Source organism: Falco peregrinus, chromosome 2 (assembly GCF_023634155.1).
Source record: "Falco peregrinus isolate bFalPer1 chromosome 2, bFalPer1.pri, whole genome shotgun sequence".
NCBI classification, from domain to species: domain Eukaryota; kingdom Metazoa; phylum Chordata; class Aves; order Falconiformes; family Falconidae; genus Falco; species Falco peregrinus.
This window is the reverse complement of record NC_073722.1, coordinates 110,026,667-110,053,746: the sequence shown is the minus strand read 5'-3', so window position 1 is coordinate 110,053,746 and position 27,080 is coordinate 110,026,667. Positions and strand designations below refer to the sequence as shown.

At 35.6% G+C, this 27,080-nt stretch overlaps 1 protein-coding gene across 4 annotated transcripts in view; it reads right to left on the bottom strand.

Moving 5' to 3' along the window:
* Positions 1 to 744: 744 nt before the first annotated feature.
* The window catches only part of BRIP1 (BRCA1 interacting helicase 1), a 63,574-nt gene continuing 37,238 nt past the window's right edge, over positions 745 to 27,080 (bottom strand). For 3 of the 4 annotated variants that reach the window (XM_055794109.1, XM_055794110.1, XM_055794111.1), the window contains 6 exons: positions 21,976 to 22,135; positions 21,097 to 21,218; positions 7,523 to 7,635; positions 5,074 to 5,156; positions 3,077 to 3,403; positions 745 to 2,336 (listed from right to left, as the gene is read on the bottom strand). In XM_055794109.1, coding sequence (XP_055650084.1) covers positions 1,465 to 2,336; positions 3,077 to 3,403; positions 5,074 to 5,156; positions 7,523 to 7,635; positions 21,097 to 21,218; positions 21,976 to 22,135 — 1,677 coding nt within the window. In that variant the 3' untranslated portion in view covers positions 745 to 1,464. The remainder of the gene's footprint in view (positions 2,337 to 3,076; positions 3,404 to 5,073; positions 5,157 to 7,522; positions 7,636 to 21,096; positions 21,219 to 21,975; positions 22,136 to 27,080) is intronic. The other variant, XM_055794112.1, reaches the window with a different exon arrangement.

The following is a 27,080-nucleotide window of genomic DNA, read 5'->3' as shown; positions in this document are numbered from 1 at the left end:
CTGGGGAGCGTAGCTGCAACGCCACCTGCCATGGGCTGCCTCAGGATTTGCTGTGGGCTATGGGACAGTTCTAGTCCAGAAGCCAGTTACAAACAGAACAGCGCCTACCCTCCTAAGTCCTGATATTCAATCAGTTACTTAAAACTAAAATACTTTTCGCTTTAGATGTGTCACATGTTTAAATTGCTGTCAATATTAGAGCCCTATCAACTGGTTCAAAACCACCAGCATCCAGTGACTAAGCAAGTACAGGGAAACCTAAACCAAGAAAACATGATCCTTATGTGGCATCAATGTAACAAAAAGGTTAATCACATGCCTTATACTAGGGACTGCAAGATAATGCTTGTTAAAGATATTCAACAGTATTCTTGCCATTCTTGCCAACAGAGTATCTAATTTTATAAAGATGCATTTATCGTGTAAGGAAAAGACAAAAATTTAACCCTATTCATATCAACACATTCACAGCTCTGTAGAGGTGGACATCAGCATGTTATTTAGATGATCTTCTACAGAAAATGACCAGTTAATAATTTCATCTCTGTTATCAGTCAAAATATATAAATACCTATGAACGGATCTTAAGGTAGTAGAAATCCTGCATCTTCATATTAATATGTGATAAAAATGAACAATCTTTTTCTGAAAAATCAGGCATAGTATTATTACAGCAACATCCTAGCTGTTTCGATCGCAGTAAATGAAGGAAATGTTTAAAACACTTCAAAAAATAGACTGAGGAAGATTTAAAGACCTTTATGTACAAATTTACATTGTTATATATTGCATAGAAAATGTGTTTGTAGGGCATACAAATGAGTACATGTTTTGATATACAGGAACTGACCAAAAGAAATTAGACCCACTCACAAAAAAAAATTTTAAAGCAACTCAACTTTTATATAAAACAAGTATGAGACCTCTGAAGAAGCCTCTCATCATCATCTGAGATGACATTCTGCCAAAAGAAATTTGAGAGAAACTTCAGTACTGAAGATAACATGTATTTTGGTGTCTAGGCTCAATCTATCACATGATCTGCAAAGATGCCGTTCCACATGTTTAATTGTAAAAAAACCCTAACAAATGCAGAAAAACATAACTTGATTATATGGGTGTTTTGCTTTCTGAGAACATCCCAATTGTTGGATTGTATTTAATGGTGGATTAAATCTGTAAGAGACAGACCTCCTCAGCCTATAATAAGTTAAATGCTACTTGGGCTTCTATTTAGACTTTCCACATAAGATGTCCTTTTTCCCCACAGTTAGGATGAAGAGTCTCCACTATATCTATAAAAAACTGCATGTTGTGTAACTTCCACAGTGAAAAACCAAGAAGTGTAATGAAAAACCCAAACTGTCAGCAGCATATATTAACTGAGAACTATAAAGCCATCACCATCCTATAGCGAGGCTATGTTGTAAAGGCTGCTCACTACATTTCCTATGGAAGCTGTGACTACGTGCTAGAATAGTTCAGTAGAAACGATGACACACCTTTATTTCGTGATCTGGAAAGATTGATTTTCCGTTTTTTGGTGTCCACCTCTTGAGATGCTACCTGCTGTGCTTCTATTTCATGAGTCATCTCTACATTATGAACTGCACTATTCTTACTACACTCATTTTGCATTATTCCATGTAAACTCATGCCTCTGCCATCATCATCATCTATTTTTTTAGTCACACTTTGTGTTTCTGAGGTGTTGACTGCAAAAAAATCATCAGCAACTGTGGAGTTCCCACATTCAATCTGATTCTCATTCATATTACAGGTTTGAACCAGTGGTTTGATTTTCTGCTCCTCTGATTCTACATCATCATAGAGTTCTGGTGTGTAGTAGATACTCTCATCCTCATCTTCAGCTTCTCCAGATATGTTTAACATTGAAAGTTCAGATTTCCCTCCTGCTGAAGGAAACTTACTGCAGGGTTCATCTTGAAGCTGTAGCTCATCAGGATGCTCTTCAGCAACTGGAGCCTCAGTATCTTTAACTGAAAAATTAGTTGTTTCGAAACATGATTCTGGTACACGTTTACGTTCTGAAACAAATGCTGACGGGCACTGATTTACACTATCAATAAGTTCACCAGCCATATTCACATTCTCTTGTTCACTACTAGCTGGGGACGTGCTGTTCTTGGCTACAGGCAAGGGCGTTGAAGTCAGTGGTTGAAAGCAGCAATGTTCTTTCATATCATCATCATTAGTCCGGCCATTCTTTTTCTCTCTCTCTAATTTAGTTGCTGGCCTTTTGGGTGTGGAGTCCAAATGTTTTCTTTTTTGTGTTACATGGCAAGAATGACTCTCCACATCAGCTTTCTGGCCACCTGCGAAAAATCACAAAACATTAATTAATTGTATATGCATTCTCCCTGTTGATTTACAGCACGTTTAGCACATCAAAATTACCATTGTTTAGATTAGGTTTACAGTTTATTTTATAACACTCATTAAGATTCAATACAAACAAAAGCCTAGATGTTACAACTATCTTTGCACGTGAATTGTCTTAATTAAATCAATTCATTAACTGGCACATGTAAAGTTAAAGTATGACTGGATTTTAAATTTGTAGGTTTTTTGCTATTGTGCCCTTACATTATTTACATCTTTCTTGCCTGAAACGAAGTCATAAACCTTCCTAAAATTTAGGAATGGACAGATATTTACTTGTAAAGCTGGTACCAGAAGAGATTATGTGAAAGGAGTCTTACAACAACATCTAAACAACAGATGTAGCTTGAACCAAGGCACTCATCTTGCGATACTGCTAATCTTTATGTGTTTCAAATATATTATTTTCATAATTTTCAATGTTAAAAGAAATTTAAGTGAAAACATTTTTGACTCTACTGTGATATTATCAAACATCATCAATTGTTTTAAGACAATGAGATGGAATAACAATCTTAAGTCTGTTGAGCACAGCTCACACATATTCGGGAATAATTATAATTTTGCACCATAGCACTTCTGTAGTTCTAAAAATAACTTGTTTCTTACAAAAAAGATGCAATTTCACATTTAAAATTGTTAATTAAGTGTTTTCCATAGGAAATTAACATACTTCGTTTCATGGTTGCCCTGACGTTACTTGGCTGATTTGATGCTGCAGGATTAACTGAGCTGATGGTTGTAGTAAAATTAATTTCTGAAACCAAATTTTGCTCTTCACTTTTAGCAGGAACATCTGGCGACAGATGAATAGTTGCCTCCAGCTGAGAGGCTTGTGACAGGTCTTTTGAATTTGAAGGCACATGGAGAAATTCACTGCTGCACTGTGATGAACTATCAATGTTTTTCTGGTTTCTTATAGCAAACGCATGCAAGGATTCAAGTGCACTACCAAAGTTTTCATGGTGTTGGATTTGTTGACGAATCCATTTAGATAATCCTAATGGGAAAAAAAAAACCCACAACAGTTACTGTAAGACTTCATAATCTAAACCAGGTATTTCATATCAGTAAATAATACCCTAATACTTCTACGTACGTATAGGCAGATTCATGAAGATTCCACAAGTTGCTCAAGAAAGATCATGCACGCCTTCCTTTCCAGGGCTGGGAATTTGATTTTAATCAATGGTAGTATTTTCACAAGTAATGCTAATAATATTCTTTTTATTTAAATACCTTTGCCTTTTTCACTAATACTTTTTTTCAAGTTCAAACTGCTGCATTGCAGAAACATCATTATACTACTTTTACACCTGTGTGCTCATTTTGCTTGTTACCATAAATCATTAAAAAGCAACTTACATAGAGTACAGCTACTTATCACCATACTGACAGGGTCTGACAAAAAATTAGAATATAATCAAGCTTTTACAACTTTTTTTCAGATTAAGTAACAATAACTCAGATATTCAGAAAGAATTGCAACTGCCCAATAGCTAAAATACAGTATGTTCTTACACAGAAATAATTTTTTCAATTGTCAAATACCAGATGTCTTGAGCATAACAGCTGTTTAGAAGACGTTGGAACACACGAGAGTGAAATAAATACTAACTTTCTTGATTTTTAAGAAGAGTTTTTAAAATATATTTAAATATTCTTTTAATATCAATTAAAATAAAACAACAGAGAACTTGACTTTTCTGTGAGGTTTTACTTTTTAGAAAAAGTACTAATGTTATCAAGTCTTGAACATATAGTTTATTTGTATTACTACATGAGCTACTTCTGTTTACTTAGATAATTTAAATGCATTTTCAGTACAGACAGACCAGACAAGCGGTTTGACTTTTACTACAGCAGCTGAGCTCCACCTGCTGACTAGACCGCAACAGCAGCTCTTTACATCATCTTTTTGCCGGTCTCTTCTAAACAGGGAACAAACAGATACATAATGCATTCTTGAAACTCCTTTTTTTTCCCCATTTTTATTTATCAAGGTAGTGTGCATGACCTGCTTTATTTTATCTGCATTTATTTCTATCCAGTATAAAACTACAAACAGAAAATACTTTTTTGCCTATTGAGCATTTGGTGGTGTCAAATGGCACAAGTTTTACCTCTTCTTACCTAAAAAGCCAGAATGTTAAATTCAGACTGCTACACCCTAATCATTAAAGTTCCCTATAGGCATAAAGTATACATCCACTAGAGACTTATTCGAAGACAAAATAAAAATCTAGTAATTTTTAATATATACATTTACACACACACATTAACATACACACATACATATACTTACATTATACATATTTAATATGCAAAGATTAAGAGTCCCCAAGTTTTTATAGGTCCCATTTTAAGAAAGAATTCTCAAATTCTGCACACTGAAATGTCTATATCGTTATCTATATATCCAAAAGGGGAAAGAAGTTCAATTGACTGAACATTGGTACCCACGTGTTTCAGTGTATTTAATGTAATAGCAATAGACCAGGGTACAGCTTAGAGTTTTCAGTCTCAACTGCAGAATTGCAGTTCAATGGATATATTTCATTATGACTTTTCCCTACTCACTTGTATTTGTATAAGTATATTTCTGCAATCTTGATTTTTCACTATTTGTTAATACTGGGAACTTTCCCAGAAACATTTTTTAAAGCTTACCAGTTATGTACTTATTAGGGTTACTCCGGAAGCGGTCATCAACTAAAATAAGAGCACCCCAGTCATTTCTATGTCTTATACACCTGTAAGAGAGCAATAAAAAAAAAAAAGAGTGTATATATCATTACAGTGCATATAGTAAAAAACTGGAGGGATGAGACAACAATGATTGCAATGAGTCAGCTAGAATATGCAAAAATATACATGAAGTCTTTTCCTATTGTCTTGCACCAAAAATTGTTTTGGTTCTCACAGAAGCTTAATTTTCCCTAATTTCTTTAATTTACTACACAAAAAAAGGTAAATTAAGAAAAAAACCCAACACACACAAATATTCAGCAGCTAATCAAACCGCATGTCATTTGTTTTCCACTCTTAACTGGGTAAATACTGAAAGGAGAACATGTAAAAGTGGAAAAGAAATTGAACTGATGTAACTGCAAGCAGATTTTTAAACAACTGTGCACTTTTTAGTTTCTAAACCACATGTTATTCCTAACTCAGTGTAGAAACGAAATGGGTAACATGACAGGTCAAAATTGGGAGTGACACCACCGAGTTCATTATTCAGTTGTTAGAGGCCTACAGAAATAAACCAACAGTCACTTTACACGCTTTCGTATTATTTTTCATGTTATTGGATTTCTATACTGTCTGCCAAAAAAAGAAAATCATTAAAGAACTGTGGTAACATAAATGAAATATGGAAAAGAATCTGCCAGTAGTAGTTTCGGATTATCATCTCCATTGTATAAGAAGAGGACAATTTTTGAAGATTATGTTTACAAATAAAGCCACAAATATATCAGTCAGGGCTTAACATGGGAGCCACAAGACCAGCTTTCCAAAGAAATATTATTATTTATATTTGAAGTCTCTCCATAATAAGAAAAGCTACCAACATATCTGCAAGAAACAGATTTCTTCCAATGTCTCATTTTTTCATTGCTTTAATACATGTTCTTTTAACTTGCAGCTTAAATGAATTATGCCCACTGGAGACATATCCCACACTTTCAGAAAAAGTGGCACTGCAAGGAATTCATAGCATGATTTTCACCTGGCCACACACATCATCTGTTGTATTCCCACAGGCTGCTATTTCATGTCATGGACCTGTGTTACTTCACATAATGTAACAGCACTAAATTAACAGATAAGTGCCAGACTGAAGACTGTCATGCTTCTGCACACTTCTATCGCTGCAGGCCCCTTCCCAGTAAGAAGCAGCTTGCCTATCTACTATATAACTTAGTATCAACTTGGTGGACTATTCTGGTTTTATAAAAATAGTCATCATGCACTGTCATCCTTTGCCAAATCTCAGTTCAGTAAGAGGTTACTTTAATGGTATTATACACAATTTATACATTTACGTCAGAATGGAAGTCTATTTTCTCCATTTCAGTTTTGACTAGCATAATTTCAGTCAAATGAAAAATCATACAAGAAGCAATTTTCACTAAAACTAGACTTAAGTTAAAACTCATTTCACAGTGACAAAACTTCAAACTCATTTCTTACTATTAGCATTCCACAACTTTCTTAGCTTTTTCTCAATGAATTTTAACTAATGTTTTTACTCTCCAAAGAGGAATCTAAGAAATCAGACCTGTAACAACAAGAATTTACCATGAGATTTTACTAACATGGACTATTTTCTCTCAGTTTTCTTTCTAAACCTTAATTTATGTCATCACATTTGTATTAGGTCTAATTCTAATAACAAGAGTCTTCCGACTGATGTTTCTCATTTATAAATCTGTGCCTACCTCTGTGTATCTATGACAGAGGTATGGCATCTATGACAGATATGGATGACAGCTATATTTATCTATGTATATGACAAATTTTGTTGGAGAAGGATGAATTAATTCTATCCTGTTAATAAAAATTGGTGGGAATTTTCTCATTTGAGAAAGTAAGCTATACCACTTCTAAACCTGGAATGAGATCAGTGAGCATGATAATTGAATTGACCTTCTGCAAAGGTCTGAGAAACTCCCCCCATCCCCCTGCTATTTCTCCCTTTCAAAAATACTTGTAGGTTAAACATCAAACAACTGCTCTGAGCCCACCAAGAGTGTGAACAATTAATACATTTGAAAGACTGAAGAGTTTTAATTTGGTTTATAAGCTAAAGAACTAGGTCTCTGCAAATGCTTTCCTTTCTGTGTATCTGGACTACAATCAATAAAACCTGCAACAAAACTAAAGTGGATTCTGAATGTAAGACAAAAAATTTAAATTAAAACAATGCGCAAATGCACGACAGACTGAAAAGCAGACAGTTGCCAGTACAGAACAGTTGAAGACCTGATTTCTGTAAAATGAGGTTTTTGGCCTGATTTATCCCCTTCACATTAACAGTGAGGAATTAATCCTTAAAAATGTCACATAAAACGTTCTATAAATATATATTTTTTTAATCATGTTCTATTTATCTCACCTTCCCAGGGCTTGGTTCAGAGCCCTATAAGCTTGAATTTCATACCACTGACTCCCTGGTAAAAGGCCTCTTGTATTTTTGTGCTGGTCATTGTACTTCCTCTTTAATTCAACCTAGGAAAGAAATAATAAAATATTGTTTTTAATAATGATGTTGAAAAGGAAATATCCTAAAACGGGAATACAAGCAAATGTTGATTAAATAAATGAATACATAAAGTGTTCTTCAGTGTTTCAACTCTGTATTTTGCATACTGACCAACTTGGCTTTTACCCTTCTGAAGTTATTCTTAAGATGTGATCTATTCCAATAATTTCTATGTAATAACACAACAACCGCATGCTTACCCAAATCTCTGTGCTAGCAGGAAAAAGATAGGCTGTTCACACAGGCAAAACCCCAGATGCAAGTAGATGAACTAACTAGACTACAGTTTTATTTGCCTATCTGGAAGTAAATGATACAATGGTGATCTTTATCCTTTCCTTTGTCACAAATGCTGACTCCTAAGGTATTACTGGGGCCAGACCATACTTTTCTCAAATGAGGGTTAAGCAAATATAACCCCTTCTCAGGGGTTATGTTAAGTAAGTACTCTAAGAGAGAGAAGGGCCTTGCCAAAGTACCAGAAGTCAGCAACACCAACTCTTAATTCCTGGCTTGACACCACCTTCTGCAGTTTGGAAGCAAGTGTTTCACTGGCTAAATGTGAAGCAAAGGTGGCAGCTAAGGTTTGCAGGCCCATGGGCTAGCATAAGGCAGAGAAGAGCACACTCCTCTTTTTTAAAAACGCTCTCTCCTCACTGCTTCCAAAGCCAATCTAACTGCAAAAGAAATCCCTGCCTCCCCTTTCTAACCACATGGAGAACACACATAGAACGTCTGATCCAAACCTGAACAAGAATTTGTATTTGGACATTATACACAGTTCCAACATACACCAAAAGAAATTACTGTTACTGGGAGGGAGTGACTGAATTTTATTTTTTTTTAAATAAACACAAAACTGCATCAGAAAGGGTCCTTCCATTGCTCTTTTGTACAGTATTAACCTTTCTAAACTGACAAGTGAAAGGACACGCTTCAGGAGAGAAAACAGCAGACTTCTAACCTCTTCTGACAGGTAACTTTCAAGACGCATTTGGATAAGAAATTTTATTTTATGTACTTATGCCCTTTAAATTGCCTGTCAAATTTACAAATTCAGTCTTTACAGCCAGAAAGTAAATTCAGTTTGATTTCACAGATTTAATATTTGTTCCAGTCACTCAGAATTTATTGACTGGCATGTGAGGTTTCCTTTGTAATTTTCAAAACAGAAGATTATTTCTTCTGAACATTCTTGAACGTATCTGTGCATTTCTACAAATGGAAATACTATATGGAAAAACAAAAGGGTACTCCTCACCCTTTGAAATGAGGTATGATGTCAGAAAATTTTACTGAAGTCTATAAAACAACCAATAACAACATACTCCTGTACATACTTTGCATTTGTTTTCTAGTCCTGGTAAGTTTTCTAACAATTTCCTCTTTTGAAGAATTCCTGTTTTCAGTAAGATTTTGGCCAATTTAACACATGTAGCTTTACCACAGTTTCTTACTTCGTTAGCAGACTGTTCAAAACAGTATAACTAGTCATGTGTCTTACACTGATAAAATTTATACCATTGAAGTAACAGAAAAATGCAAACCAGTCAGATCATCTGCATTGTATTGCATTACCCTGTGAATAAGATACATTATTTTTACATTCTTCTAATACATGTTAGCATTACGCAAATCTATATTGCTTGTACTGTGCATAGACAACGACATTTCATATCTCAAAATATATAAAAATCTGTATTCTCTTGGTCTAAATGTAATGTATCTTTAAAACCCATCTTCTCTATCTTAATTAAAATAGGGTTAACAGAAAATAAGCATTCTGTTTTCTCACTTAAATGATCATGTCTTGGCATGAGACAACAAGTTACATTGCTGAGAGTTCAGTTTTCATTATAAGTCTACTAAAGGTAAAAGGCCAGGGCATGTCATTTTAATGCAATCAGAATCTATTTCATTGTATAACTCTTACATTATCAAGCATCAAATCAACGCCCAATTCAAAATGACATGTTACATATGTGAAAAAGCCAGTCTCTCCTGCTAGCAAATATCCTAAATGTGCAGTAAACCACAGGCTAGAAGGGATTAGTTAAAATGTCAAAAGACAGCCTTTTACTTTTACCTGTTCATCCTTAAAAATATACTCTTAGCTATCAGGCATGCTTTACAGACAAATAGCTTCAGCAAGCAGCAGCAGAAGGCCTGTGGCAAGCTCTGCCATCTTGTAGCTGTCAGACAGATTAGGCTTTGATCTGTCTGGGAGGTCATGGTCACGTTCACATTAACTGAAGTCTAACAACATTATACCTGCTAACCAGTCATTCTTTGAATGCTTAATTAGTTCGACATCTTTCACTATAGAGTATTAACTGAGAAATATCAACAAAAAAATAAACGCCATGAACAAACTTTTTCTTTTTTAACGACTTGGAAAAAAGTTGAGGCAGTTTCTGCTACAATTCAGAAGAATTTTCAAGCATATTTTCCAATCAAAATTAGCAATACAAGTTTTTTCTTCGACAACAACATTAAACAACACTCATTATATTAGATTTTATGTACCTGCGGTAACATTGCTTCACATGAAGAAACTCAGAGTTATTCAAGTGTCTGTGATTCAAGTGATATATATAAGTACATAAAGTGGATTCATACTGTGATGACAAAGGACTGTATCAGTTAGTTTATGGCACAAAACTCAGAAGACTAGCTCAAAAACTACAGCTTGTTTTTCAACGCCAAAATAACCTGTAAATTCAGATACAGAAGACTGCAGCATGCTTTTTTAGCAACACACCAGGCTGAAACAGATTTACTCAAAAATAATAAAAACAGATATATTTAACAGCAAGTTATAAAAATAACAATGTGTTATGAACTATTTGTTTCTACCAAAAAATCCAACAGTTAGACAAGGAAATTACAGTTTCTCTTTTAAACTGAGTTCTTCCCATTCTGTAAATATAAAGCTTCTCCTTGTTTTGCAGTCACAATTACAACCAAGATAGGGAAATGTGAAGCAATTTCAGTACATTTTAGGTATTTTCAGCTAAAGGTCTGCACAGCGTCCTACATGCTATCTCAACTGTGAAGAAGTTTTCAGGAGAAAGCATTTAACCAACAAAGAATAAAAACTACTGTGCTACACAATTAATTCCTTTGTTAAAAATTTTACTTCCATAAAAACAAGCAGATTGTCCAGCAGACACGCATCTAGAATAATTTTATTTCAAGCCAAGGAACAGGACCTTAGACCTCAAGAGCTAATACCAAAGCCTAGCAGGACTGGAGAATGTGCATGTGGGGCATTTACCATTTATAATCAGAATATAGTAAATCAATTTATCAGTGCCAATATCGCAATATGAAGGTTAAATGAGCTAAGCTGCGGTATACAATTTTTTATTTTGATTTAAATCAGCAAAATACACTGCAATTGGTTTTACTTCATCTAGCAAAGTTTCGAGATTATTTTTTTTTAGATGCATTACTTAACCAAATGCAGTGCTATACTTTGCTTTCTAAAAACAAACAAAAAAATCCCGAGCTGTTGCTAATAGTTAACAAGCCAGGCCTGTTCTTTGACAAGACATCACTTCACAAACATCTTCAACTGCCTCCTATTCTCTCTGGTAGATTAAAAATGAGCTCCAGTTCATAACCTGTGGGATTACAAACCAGATTACCCAGCAGTCTAAAGACAAGGCAGAAATTCGTGAATACAATGGCCCTATTGTGAGCAGTTACAAAGAGCACTCATCTAAATCTGCATTTCTCTTTACATCAGCACTTAGCAGCATTGTGATAGCCCAGGTTAAAGAAAGAGACAACTGCTGAAAGAAAAAAGGGCAAATAAACTTGGAACTGTGTCAATACACGCACACACGTTAGGTAAGTACATGTACACACACGTGTAAACTCGTGCCCTTCACTCCCCACCACTCTCCTCTATCCTCCATGGAAAGAAAAAAAAAAAAATCAGAATGGATATAAATGTTTTCTAGCACTCCACTGACTTGTTTCTCTGGTTTCAGGAGAGGAAAAATAGCAATGAAAACAAAGACCATTGCTCATATAACCAAAAAACTTTAAAAGACACATTCATGTTTAACGTCTACTAATTCCTCACCTCTTAAAAACAAACAAGCAAAAAATACCAGGTGGTCATTACCTGCTTTCATCCCCGAGACACAAAAATGTTTTTTAAGCAAATCTACCGTCCTAAAAATCTCATGTGTCCAGTTAGAGTCTCTTTTCCACCTGAAATAGCAATAATTAGAATTCTTCAAGAATATACTTGTCATCTACTTTCCTCCTAATGAATGCCAAGTAATCATAAAAATTTGTAAGCGCAGGAAAGTAAAAGACATGAAAACCCATTTCTTTTCTTTTACATCTGAAAATCCTTAAATAGAAGTAGCATTAAATGGTGCAGCATTTAACTTCCCCCCCTCCTCGCTTCAAAAGCGGTAACAACATCTGCAAGACTTAAGACTAAATAATGCACGTGTAAAGACTCGGGTGAGTCATAGAACAGGCTTCAAACATCCTCGCTCCTCAGTCGGCCTACTAAAAGCTGTATCTAAACACAAAGTCTCAGTTTATTAACCCACAGGAGAAAGATGTTAGGGCAGGACTTCATCTTAAGTGCTCCAAGCATTCCAAGTGCAGCGTTAATACATATAAAACAGTCTGAACTAAGCAAATACTTATTACCTAGAATTTATCAAACTAGATTCTATATATGACAATAATTAAGTAAGGCCATTCTAACCATCTCATATACCTACAGGTGGTCACCAGACACAAATACAGCGCACACTTCTGCTTTCACACACAAATACTGCATTTCTTTAAACAAAAACAGCAAACCCCCCAAACTGCAAGCATGGCAATACCATATATACTGTGACAAGACATTATCAGCTAGACACACCATCGATACTTTGCACTGCTCAGTTATCTTCCCGATGCTCTGTTACACACCTCCATCCTACAAAAGTCCCTACAGCAGGTGAGTCGCTGAGGCTGAACTCTGCCCCTCTCAGAGGCTACCAGCTCAAACTAACAGCTCATGCTTCAAAGCCACAGAAGCTTAAAAATAGCTCAGGTGACCTCTTCTGCCTGAAAATTTCCATGCGCACTTAGAAATTTACCTTCCTCAGATAATACTGAATAAAATAAGGAAAGACTTCTCTGCAGATCTAGATCTCGGACAAGCTACATCTCGCAGACTGTTGCGCCTAAGCAGCGCACCTGAAAAGGTACCGGGCAGCCATGGAATTTAAACAGCGCAATGTTTGTTGCCTGAATTAAGATACAATCAAAGCTAGAAAATGTTAATGAAATACAAAAAAAAACCCACAAAAGCAGCAAATAAAATCTATATACGGAAAAACAATGCTAGCTTGTTTCCCCGTAACCCAAAAGCTTAAATAAGAGATATGGCTTAGAAACAGAAAAGCCAAACAACCCAACAGCAAACTACCGTCCATGAGAGTCTACTAACTGGTCAATGACCACTTTCTGGGGCAGAAGACCAGCACCACCACTGCATACAAAGCTCTCATTTTGAGCTCTCAAGGTATTTTATGATGAAACGCTTCCCCAGTATTCTCACTCTTAATCCCAGTGTTAGAGAGACGGGAAGCTTACGTGATGTTGTAACCACTGAACACTTTTAGTATTGTCAACTACACCATGTGGCATCCCAGAGATCTGGAAGTTTTACGGTTTGACAAATCTTGTAGCACATTCACCCCAGGCCCATCTACTCATCTCAGTCTTGTAAGCTTTGAGGGACTTGCAACCAAAACTCTCCTCTGAAGAGAAAATTCAATCCATTTCCAGTGAAGCAGAAGTGAAAAAAAAAAAAATCAAACGGCTTCCCCTGAGGTACAACGCTGCTGCATACGCTCCGTGCTGCTCTGTGTAAGGTGAAGTAGTAAGTGTCAGTCATCCTTACAAATCCCCAAGGTGATAGCTTCACTTTTAAAGCTTTCAACATACTTTGACAGTAAAGTAAAAACTTAAAGGTCAACGCTACTTGCTAAGGACAAGATAAACACAAGAAAATCACTTCGGAATTTTTTATGGATCACAAAAGTAAACTATTAAATGTAAAGGAAAAGTTTTGATTTGCTGCGTTATTTATCCAAAGGCTTAACTTCTGGATATATTCAGGGATGATTTCTGTGATCTGTGCCAACATATTGACATTACCCTTGCACCAGTAGAAGAGAAATGCCATCCACTAGTCTTACAGGTTAAGTTGAACTTAAACGTTACCTTTCTTCGCTACACAGATGCTGTATTCCGTAGGATTTTACAGCTACTCCTACAAATTAAGCCTCTGTCATAAACATTTTTTTCTTAATTAACACAATTTCTGTTGGATGAAAGAAGACCGTGGATGCCTTTGACTTTTTATAACCATTCTTATTTCTGGAAAAGTGGGAAGTAAAAGGCTTTTGAGATATCTTACTGCTTCAAACTGATGTAAGAAATCACCAAACCACCACATGTTTACTGCATTGCTTGGGGGTTTTTTTGTAACACAGGTAGCTACACCTCCTGATAACTTCCTTTGGGGAAAATAAACAAAAAAGTGCAGATGGATATCTGCAATATCCAGCCAGTCATCTTGTTACAAAGTGATTCTGCACACTGCCTCACCCCTTAGAAAGCAGTATCACAGCAGATTGCAATAATTTACAGTGTACTGCTGCGAGACAAGAACAATGCTGGCTGAGTAGTCTGAAAGTATGCTCTTGTACAAAATTTAGAAGTACATTGTCTCGATAATTGTTATTTATCATCTAGAGGCTTGCTGCATGGAACTGCACATTTCAATGATGTAAGTATATTTCTTATTTACATCTTTAATTGTTTCAAAAAGCTACTTTGCAATTAAAATGCAAAATAAAATTGAATATGAAGTGGGGCACAGAAGACAGACAAGTGTGTGTGTATACACGTTTATATATACAAACATATACATACACTGAATAGGGTAGAAGTATAGTATTTCCCTTAGAGAATATTCAATCAATAATAAACCATGATATTTGGCTTTCCTGTAAAAGTTCCATAAATGTTTTTGTGCTCCCCACTTTATATTTGCAATTTTTTCCACCCATTGTAACGGAATGAAGAAAAAAGTAAAAGTGGCTCAGGTTTAGACAGCCATTAAGATAGACAATCAAACAAACATAAAAATCCGTCACTTTTCACAAACATTTAAATCATACTTGAAATAGTAGGGGACACTGTCTCAAGGCTTTCAAAATGAACGTCAGATTTGAACAGATAGTTGTGGCAACGTTGCTCAGAAACATTCAGCCTGCTTAAAACAATCACATCAAGAACAGAACAGTTTTATATCTCTAAAAAAATTCTTAACTTCACTGGGAATTTTAAAATTTTACTAAACAACGACTTCCTCATAAAAATGTAATTTTCTGTACCACTTTGTCCATATTTTAACACAATACTTTATTTTGAATAAGAAGTGAAAATATTTTTAAGTGATGCAAAGCTATGATGAAATTCATACAGTGCATGGTATGTTTCTCAACCCAGGTTAACCATCTGAAACACCAATAATTTTCTTAGAAATTTTCTTTTCCTAGAATACAGTCCAGAAGAAATGAATTATTTCAGCAACCACTTATCTAGCACAAGATTCTTTCTCTTTTCAAAGGAGAAAAAGCATATAGGCTTAAAAATTGCCACAAGGGCTAGAAATTAAATATTTGGAAAAATGCCATTATTCTGAAATGTGACAAAAACCTCCATTTGTTGAGCCCTCAAGAAAGGAGAAAGAAACTTCAGCCAGATAGCTGCAAACTCTTTGTATCATTAAACTACATATAACCTACAAAATCGTAATTGAAATTATGTGTTCCATCATGTTTCACAAATTACGTTACTGGAAACAATAAAGAAATTATTTGCTGTCGTAGTTCATATTCACGCTATGGGAAATACTTCTCATTAACGGCAAACTCAGCTACAGTTCTCAAGTAATGTCACTGCATAGAAATCCCAGCCTTATCAAGTTTGTTTTCCTTGCACATCTACTGATGTAAAAGAGTTTGACTGCATTTTCCTCTGTATTTTGGTAAAGTTCTCTTAGCTGCTGCATGATTAAGTACACTCTACTGTACTACGATCAAAAGCATCTGGAAAGGTGGAAGTGAAGAAATGCTCTCTGGGAAAGTTAGCTTAATGCTTGCACTTCAGAGTCGCCCATTATCAACATTTCATAGCGAGTTTCTTTATTTTCAGGTCCCCAAGGTAAGAACAGTAAATTATAGCTTGAACTAAACAAGTCACACTTGGCTCCAAAATCAGATTTTCCTACCTCTAGTTTCAGGTCCCAGAGGTGGGCAGAGGAAATCCTGGTCACAGCCAAAGAAGTCATTTTTGGCTCTGAAATAAATTTTCCTGCTTTACTACAGCCAAACCCTACCATTGAGAGTACCATAGCTTTAAGCAATACTTTAACATTTCTTTTATATATTTTTGCTTTAGCAACCTGATTCTTCAGCAATATGAAACCATTTTCAATAACACAGAATTAGGGTTTTGGCCTCTCTTTCTTAAATAAGTATTGCTTATTATCAAGTACACTTCTGAGCCTTCATCAGTTCTTTTTCCCTAACACAGACAGTGTTGTTGACTCTTCTCTTTGGGAAAATGAGTGAACCTAAGATACTACATGCCTAAAATCTTTAAAGTGAAACTAAATGATACTCTTTAAAGGTTCTACAGAAAATAATGTAACTTATAAAAAGCATACAGTTATTTAAGGAGACCAAATGCTTGCCATTTAATACCAGAAGTTGTGGCATGTACTTAGCACAAACATATGGAGAAAATAAAATTGGATATTATACATCACACTTGACAATGAGTTTCTTGCTCAAGTAAAGACTGATGTCTGAATCCAAAATGCTACAATTCAAAATATATAACAGAAGTTAATGAATAGTAAGCTAGCATCAGATAACATGTATATGGGATTACACATGTTTTTCTGACACATTATTTACGTTCTCTAATATTACAGTTCACTGGTATTCAATCAAGTTACAAATCATAAAATATATTTAGAAAGCAGGCTGATCACAGACAAGGAATATTAGTGGAGATGAGCCAACATCAAACTGCCACCATGAAATATTGGTCTCCAAAGCTATGATTCTACAAACCTTTATGATCGTGCACAGTCCTAGAAGTATTAAAGGGATTACTCACACACGTAAAATCTATGTGCAGGAGTAAGGGGTTATGGAATTGAGTCTTAAGAGGACTTTTATTAACCCAAAAAGCAGACATGCAAGCGTATTTCCTCGTAGAAGTGGAGCACTTTTTAAGTGATTTAAACCAATCCCAGAGGTATATAATTCATGGGTATTCCCAGGGAATTGGTAATCACTTGTATTTCCCATTTTTAAAGGGATGTCATTATTAACCATTAAAACATTTAATCAGTTCTTCGTTCGGTATATCAACTAACACCTATTGCTATGTAAAAGCAACAGATGTACTTGTGTTCACAACTTTATGTCTATCTAGGTGTAACTTGATTTGTGTCACTGTGTTTTGAATTTTCTTCTGTTTGCTCAAAACTAAAGCTCCTCCCAAGGATTCAAAGACGGAAGTTTTAAAATTTCCAGGTTTTAATCAGTTTTCTGGTTAGCCTACCAAATCTGAAGAAACACTAACTGACTGTATCATAAAAGCAAATGTCATAACTACCTTGTAAACTTCAACTGTTTCATTTGAGAACTTAATGTATCCTAAAATCCTACAAAAAAAAAAGATAAACTTCATGGTGTCCTTTAATGTTGAAAAAATGGAATTCTTCTAACCCGAGAAGAAAAAAAAATGCCAATAGAAAAAACTGTTAATGCAGAGAAACATTTAAAATCAGCCACCCTGGAAGAAAGGTACTTGGTTGTACTTGGAAGGGAGAATTTGTATCTTCTTTGTATGATAAGCACTACTGATATGCTTTGAAAACAACCCTGAATAGGAAAAGGTACTTGAATAGAATACTGTAATCAGTAAACAACTGATAGTTGTATCGTAAGTTATTTCTACTGTTTAATGCAAGGAGCATTTGAACATCCACTACCACTTTAAAACACAACTCTATTTCCACCACGGTTCCAAAGAATTTATATTTGATCACAAAAGTATGGTTAGAAGATGAAGTGGCTTCATAAGCAAGATGGCACAATATTATTTAACCCCCTGGCAACTGGGCTTGTGACTTTTGGATTCTAACTGCTAATGAAACAGTAACACAGCCAGCCAAACTGTAGCTGGTTAGGACAACAGGTTAAGGCTTAACTATAAACAATTGTCTGTAATTAATAAAAAAATCTCTTTTCAGGTAATACTAATAACTACCTGCTACATGACAGCATGGTTTATAGTATCCCTTCCACTCCCTACCAGTTTCATGAAACTTTTTCTCCTTATTGACAAATTAATACTCCTCCAGTTCTATGAGGTTTTACCCTCTGAAGATAACTCCAAAGCATTCAGAGGAACTATAATACAGTGTACAGGAATAAAACGTTGTTTTCCTTTGTAATGTTCAAGTGAGGTCTGTTGGTTTAGGAGGACTGAAGTAATAAATAACAGTTTGCATTTGTTAATATGCACAGACTATTAGAAATAGGAAATCACGTTGGTTTTATATAAAAAGTTAACCTTTTTTTTATTTACAGTGTAGTGCTTACTTTTCTGTACTCTTATAATACATTTGTTTCATTCCATTCTGGGAAGCAATACTATTGGGCCAGCTCTCCCAGAAATATACAAAAAGAACAGTTTCAGGTGAACACTGGTGTCATGTCCCATTCTCTCTCCCCTCCCCTCTTTTAATTTTTAATTTCACATGCCAATCTTCACTTTCAACAGCCAGTTTTCCTTAAAAATATAAACCTAATTCCCTTCCTGAACTGACATGCTGGTGAAACAGATGCCTGACCTTCCAAATTTCTTTTGTAAGTGTACTTAGATTTCTACAAAGCTACTAAGTAATTTTCTTCAGAGAACAGAGTGACTATCCCTCACGCTATCCTTCTTCACGCAATTGAGCTCAACTGGTAAAAGAAATGTGCATTAATCCAGAACTGTTTGGGGTATGTGATAAACCTAAAGCCTTGGACAAAACAAAACGTCGTTCAGTTTAAAGGGAAGTGCTGCTGGCTGGATGCCACTTTAGATCCAAGTACACAAAAGACACATTTACAATAAAAAGTTTCCTCTAGCATTATTCTAGGACCACTGCCATGCACCAGACAGCACCTCAAATTTGATGCTAAGAGACTGGAGAATGCCCTTCTCTCATCTAGAATTGATCACTGCAGTGCTTTGTGCATTACCACATCTAAATATATACACTCAAATCTTTAGCTGCTTGCAATTTGGCAGCTACTGTTTCTATATCTACTTAAAAATTTAGAGCTTTTCTTCAGTCTAATTAAAAAAAAACAGTTCAACACAACACTGATTTTTTGGAATTTAGTTATCGGTAATGGGATGTACTGCCTGTGATTCTATTATGTTACATATTTGGATGAACTCAAGGCGAAATCAAATACACTATTTTAACCTTAAGGAACATAATCCCCTGTGAACATAATTCATCTTTGACACATTCTTTTCAACTTAATTGTGTATCATTTCGAGCACAAAACCACTGACTTTCTGGAAATAATTTGGAGTAAATTGTAAAAGTTTCAGCCATACTACAGACCAAGTATTTCCAAAATACCATTTCAGCATATGCTTCTAAACCAAAGCATTTCCAACTCTTTCTAGAATGCTACGTATTCTTTGAATGTAAATGTTTTTATACTAGAGTGTATTATATTTCAGTAAGACAAAAAAAATGTTGTGGCTGAATAAGTGCTTCAAGAAAGTTATGCAAACATTGAAAGAACATTGTGCTAGGCAGCCACCACTAATATAACCTTACTAGTCCTTATAGGATGTGGTTTTTTTCCAGCAAGGCTGTAATTAGGCACACACTGTAGACAACAAAGAAGTCTTTGGTTGTTCCCTTAAGCTCAGAACACATCTCTAAAACCAAAGCGGAGTCTGTTCGGGCTTTAAGTGTGAACCTATGATTTTCTTGTTTGATTTGGCACTACTAATAACCAGAATCCAGCTGTTCCTAGTATTATTCTGTGATACTTCATTTTGTTTCTTAGCTTCACCAAGCAGTCCCCAAAAGCTCTAAAAGGTACATGCAAGATAAAGCAGTGACAGTGGCTATTATCACCGGAAAAAGTGCCAGCAACTGGATGACTGCTAACTGGCATCCACAGACCACTACAAAATCAGTGGTCTTACAAACTAGTCAATAATAAATGTTCTTTTTCAGTAAGAAGAAAGTCTAGAAAAAACACTTTTCAATATTCATTGGGTTTCTTTTCCTTTATGAATGCCTAGCTTCAACTACGAAGTGCCTGTTCTAATGGAACATCACCTATCTGTAAGACAAGAGCTGTTGAGCTCAAAAGGAAGGAAGTGTTGATGAGGGTAATCACACAGCAGTGCAAGCAACAGGATGCTACTTTGGCCAGCTGCTGAAAAATACAAATAGTCTCAAATTTCTTTGATTGGAGGCACTTCAAAATACTATTTTTCGAAGGCACTCTAGAAGTTTTTGCCTAAAGTTAGATGAAGCCTGAATTATCAAAATAGTAACATCCTCTGTATCAGGATGAGGTTACATTATGTCATAATTTCATACCCCAAAATTGCAAGCTAATAAAAGCAGTGTTAGCTTCAAAAAGGTTTACAGTTTCACGCTAAGTGGCAAGTGTCATACACATAGTTACACTAAAGAAGGCAATAGAGATTAGAAAGATTATATACTGCGATCAATAATGATCTAGTGTGTGAAACACATTGCTTCATTATGTTATTATTTTATGTTACAACTATCTTCATCTTCCCAGCTGTTTTCTGATACAATCTTTTGTTCAATCTGAACTTAGAGTAGCATTTTCCTAGTGTTTACCCTAGATCTTCACAACCAAAAGCCTCACTACAGTAAGTCAGGAAGTAACTTCATTTCTATACAAATGACGTTAAGTTTCAGTGTATGAAAACAGGTAAGTGAAGATGGAAATGTACTGTTGCTTGGTAGAGTATTAAGTTAACAAGCATTTTAACAATGCAATAGCCTTCACTAGCAATGTCAGACAAAAATTTACAATACACAGAGCATGATATACATTTATTTAGAATGACATAAATGAGCCCACAAGATGTGCTGTCCTGCTCCTCCTCTTACCTGTGTAGAAGGTAAAGAATTCAAATGGGATTGAGAGGAGTCCAAGGGTGAACATTTAGAAAAAATATTTTTTGCATATTTGGTGTTTTAAACATGACATAATAATTAAGTACACCTCTTTAAATTTATATCCTACCTGAAGGTCTTTCACATTTGGAAACGGAATACCTATGGTTATAACTGCACGGGCATTCGCATCACAGAAATCCAAGCCTTCGCTAACTTTTCCTCTGCATACAGCTATAAGGAGTGCTCCATCTTGAACAAGCCAGAGAGGAATACACAAATCATTCTCAGTCATAAACTGAGTATCAGAAGAAAATTTCAGTAACATCTTTTAAAGATCTAAACAAAATACAGCATAATACATGTATCAGTCTGTAAAAGTGAGTGGATAGAAAAATAGAGACTTCTTTGTTAGAGGGACGAGATTAACTCCATTTCGATCAATAATATTGTGATTTTGAACATCAACTACCAAAATAATTTTGCACTGCATAATACAGTGGTACTTAATTATGCAAGAACCATCTGTATCCACAACAAAATATTAAATTTTAAACCTTGAATTTTGCACTCCAATAACCACGCTATTTATTTTTTTACATACTATCATTCTTTATCCTCTACAATAATATTTAAGTATTTTGAGAAGAAATCTTATAGTGCCCATAATAGAAGATGGTAAATCACAGTTATGTGACGTACTCTAATGATTCTTTAAGAAGCCACTCTGCCCCTACTCGCTAGACACACAACTGCACATCCTTGCACAGCTCACTGCCTTTTGAATATCACTATTAGAATTATGCATCATCCTGTACTTTCCTATATCCTCATGTAACAACATAAATAGCAGTTAATCTTCCTCATTTCTCACAATACCTACTAAGCTGAGGTTTATTTAACTCTTTACCCATACCTTCTAATAGTTAAGCACTCAAAGAATAATTTTGGTGGTTTTTTTAACCTTTAAGAGTCTGTAACAGCTATTTTGTATGTCTGAAGAACATACCTTTTTCTCCTTTACATCTTATCGCATCATAGTATATATTCAGTAGTTCATCAAAGTCACTCTTTGCCCCTCCTTGAGGCTCGGCAATGACCGTCTTAATCAGCTCTAGGTTTCTCCATAAGCCAGTGTGCATCCAGCGATCTTTTAATTTGTCCAACAGCTGAAAAACAAACAGAAAAATCCAGAAGAGCCGTAATGAAAGGTCAATCACTTAAACTGTTCAAATAAAGCACAGTTTATATATAAAGTTTATATATATAAATATAAAATTTTATATAAAGTTTATAGATAAATAAGACAGTTATTTTAGTGAAATTATATAATTCAGATTTTGTATTTATGAATACAAGTTTCCCAACCATACACACTGTTCCACAGCTATGCAACACTTTGTAAACATGATGGCCACTAATTTTGCTAACTAGAAAAAGTGCAGATTTTTGAGTTAACAAGGCAAAATTCTCTGAATCTACAAGAGTGGTCACTGAAAAGCATCTTCTGGTATTCCTCAAAGCAAGAGGAATGTCATCCAAAGAAAAAAGGAAATTAACTGTTTTTGTGGTTACCAAGAGATCCATAAGTAAGACTGGAAGCAAATTCTAAATTAACCTGAATCATGTCTTTATATCTTAAATTCTGACAATTTAATATTTTAAAATGAACATCGATAAGTTGGGGGAGGAGGTATTGATGTAGGATTTATCAACAGCCTCCTCTGCTTCTTGAAAGGCCTGTCAGCTTTGTTGTATCTACCAGATTCTGAAGTGTGCACATTTTAGTCCAAATCAGTACGTGTTCAAATCTTGCAAGCAAATAAGCTTGTTCCACCTTTGGTATGAAATAAATTAAAATGTCTTGCATTACAAAAAGAAAACTCTAAAATTACCACAGAAACTGAAGTCTGATGGGTGGGGGTCATTTCGCAGTTAACAGTCATCAGGTGCATCAATCTCTAGACTGAATGTTATCAAGACAGAGAGCAAAACAGTCCCTCCTTCCCCTGACACATTTGTTTGATGGGGCACAATACCGTCCTCAAGACAAAAGCAAGGCAACCAACACATTTTAGAATGAACTGAGTAGATCTGGTTCAGTGGACAGAAGTAAATACCCCGCTTCACTCCTTTTACCGTTCAGTGATCATTAGTGTGTCACTAAGTACTGTGCAGTAGAGTTACTGAGTTTTGTGCGTACAGAGATTTTAAATTCACAGATTCTGTAGTAAGGGTTATGCTCTTAATTGGGCTGCACTTCCCTCGAGTCCACTCACTGAAGACTTTCTCAGTATTTGCTTCAGGCTATATAAACTGCTCCATCTGGAAGCTGCACTTGCCCCGGTTCATTCCTCAAAAAGCCACGGCATCTCTTACATCCAATGCACTTGCTTTTACTGATGCACTCCAACCAAGATCTCAGGATCTTGAATGGTTAGGTTGTTACAAAATTAATCTGTCCCATGTCCAAATACACAGTTTAAGTGTTACTGTGAAGCAGAACTAATGGTAACTAATTGTCACATTTGACTTTACAGGGAGAATACTTGCAAATTTATAGGAAACTGTTTACAAGAACTCATGCATATTTCATGTTCTCAGCATTAAAGATCTGAACTTATTCTTTGACCCTAAGTATTTGGATCGGTTCCTTCTGAGGTACATGTGGTTCAGAGCAGACAAATGCTGTGCTATTCTCAAATTTTCCCTAGCTTTGTTCAAGCCTCTACTGAGGGAATTACACTTGCTTAATACTGATGAGACACCATCATCAAGCAAGCACAGAGAGACTAAGTGATGAATAGTAGGAACAGTTTCCTACACATACAGATCTAACTGCAGAATAAATCATCTCTCCTAAATGTGTCTGTCCTACTGTTTATCCTCTTCTCTACCAGCTCTGTCATTTCCTGGCAGCATCCTGCCTGTAATCTCTTTTTATATAAAAGGTCGTAATATTATGACCAAGCAATGACTGTCCATCTTGCCATCCGCAGCCTGTCACTATGTTCAGTTCTTGGATATGATATGGAGATAATTCTGGTAAAGAAAAGAATCAAGCATATTATGCCTCTAAGTACATCCATTTGGGATCTGTTAGAGCTGCCAGTGACTGTAACATTATTAGCTTTCCGGATTTCATTCTTTCTTCTGCGAAACTGATGTCTGCCTGGGCGTCCACTTCGCAATCTATGCTAAAATCACTTCTAGCACTGCCTGCTGTTCACCATGCGTGACAAAAGGAGCCCAGTAAGATAATAGAAACAGAATATATTTGGGTGTAACTGAATCTGACATTTACATACATAAAACTATCGATGCTTTGACTTCTAAGGGTCATTTGCCCCTGACTTCTACTCCTCAAATCATCGCAGATACTGAAATTAACTGGTATTTTTCAGAAACACACCTTTATGAAGTGTTCTTAGCAGAAAAATTGTTTCTTAACTTCAGAGAATCAGAAGTCTGTTGATAATCTAAGAAAGGGCAATATTGCTTACAAAAATCACTTAATCCCTCAGTTCCATGTATTTGTTCTCTCATATTTGAAAGAACTATAATTTATATTTGAAGTTTAAAAGATGGCAGTAGAAAATTCCTCCAAATTCTTAAGAAAACACATTTTCTCTTTTGTGGGTTACCCAGCCCCTCCAGGTAACTATCTCTTAGACCAAAGTAGGTTCAGGTTTCTTATTCAATTGACAGCAATCACCACAACAGAAAAATCTACTATTTTTGATGGAAATGTGCGAATTATTCATTAAAATCTTTGGCAAGAATGGAAAAATTCATTTAGTTCACACAAAAACTATTACCCTCTTCCATTTAGTGGAGTTTGCTAGATAAGGAAACTTCTTGCATGCAGGAAAGTATGCACAAACACAATACCCATGCTATAAACACAAACACTAAAATGATGAGAATTACGGATATGACCGAATACAAATAAATAAAATATAGAGTGTATACCTGCCTCATAAGAGCCAGGAACCAAGTGCAAGTTTCTCATCAAAAATTATTTCACTTCGGGTTGAAAAAGTGCAAATGGGAGAAGATATAATCCAGGAATCAGAGGAAGCAGCCATTAATGCCCACAGTCACTTTTTCTACCCAAGGGAATAATAGTTTCTGCAGTGGAAGGCAGTCTGTGTATATTTTATTAAATCCCTTAAAAATGGATTCTCAAATGGTTTATTAACAAATGGTCTTCCTCCAGGAGAGCAGAAAATCTTGTTAAAAAGAATCTGTCATCTTTCCATGCACTGAAGGATGTTTACTTTGATAGCTTTCTCCTTTTTTTCCTTTCTGCAATTTAAAGACACCTGTAAGCTATGATCCATAGAAACTATGACTTCAGTATTTAGATTCACCATTCATCTTTGTCAGCATCCCCCTTGTTAGGCAGTTTTTGAAGCACTCTTGAAGATCCGGAATGGGGGAAACTTTTCTCAACATCTCTTGCCATTATGTTGCACTCCTAGGCAAAATCCTCTCATCCTGTGTCCACCAAGGATAAGCTTTGCCCCTTTCCATTTGCCACTTTGTTTTATACAGTGCCAAAAATTGCATTAGGGTTTCCCATGTCATGAAGCAAGACCAAAGATTTGTTTAATGTCTTTTACCCTAAGGCAAGCTCATTGTAGTTTCCAGCATCTTAACAAAGTTGAGAAGTTAACTTGCAGCAATCAAGTTGCTGGGGATGCACTTTTTCTGCAGTATTTATTACCTCCTGACAGTGATTTTTGAAGTAGCAGTTACCTGAGATGAGAGAGGGTCTAACTGAAAACGCTGTAACACGATGAGTTACTTATTCTGGTTTACAGTTCCCTAGCTCTTCTCCTGCTACAAGCACCTGCTACTAAATTTCCTTACACAGAATATTCCTTGAATATTTTAGCATTGATTCACGTAGTGAATGGATTGTACCTTGCCAGCACAGTAAAAAGGCACCACAGAAACAATCCTTCCATCAGAAAGTGCTTGGGGAAGCAATGGAACACTTGAAAATACGACAGGATGTTCAAGAGTGATACAGGGCAAAAAGGATAACAACCTAAGCAGCACCTGACAGCAGAGTACAGTAACTCTGGCTTTACTGCTTAGTTTAACAACTAATGAATAATAACTATCAGTTACAATTAGACTGTATATTCTTGTGCACCTTTAAATCTATATGCTGTCTTGTTAGCCATACATTTCTATAATGATAACTGAACAAAAGTTATTTCAAGGTGCACAAAATCTACACATATCTTGTAACCTTCTTAAAAGTCTGCCATTATACACTAAAAAAACCCACTTCTTCAAACTTCAGTATTTTTTTCATCTTGTTTCTATCTAAGATATTTTTTTTTTAATAACAGTATGAAGTTCTACTTTTCATTGTTATTCAGATATGAAGGGCAGCTGAGGGGGGAGAAAGGAAGCAGCCATTAGGTTTTTCTTAATAAGAAAATCACAGTATTGGCACCACTGTTAGTGCAAAGAGTCAGAGATTCCCAAGGGACTAACATTGATCTAAAAGCTTTTTCCCAAGCAGAGCTCTTCATGTGTTTGCTACCAGAATTTTCTTTTTGAATAAGCACTGCTTCAAATCAAAGTGTGTCTCCAGTGGGCTGGAAACGTGTTTGAAGGGTCAAATAGAAGTTCTACACGCAGTCAGCATAAAACTTCAGCAACAGAAAACAGACATCTCCGGCCAGCACAGAGGCTGAGCAATAGGACTTACTTCCTAGACCCCTTTTGGGTGGAACTAAGAAGGCTGTGCTACACTTGAGAATAAAAGAGCTGTTGCTTGCAGAAAACAGGGTTATCATCCAACCCACCAACATGTAAAAGTAACACACTAAGATGTACAGTACTGCTAAAATGATGTACATTTACATCATCTTTTAAGTATCAGTCTATTAACGCACATTCTACACACAGACACCAAAGTTCTACATTTACATGAAACTGAATGAGGAAGAGGTGGTGTCAGTTTTAGAAGCAGCTAAAATCTCACAATACAAACATTTTCCCTTCAATTTCAAGGCTGCAGTACATGGTAGTGTGTCTTCCTTCTTTGAAAGGTAATATAGACATCTTAAGATCATTTCCAGCTATATGTAA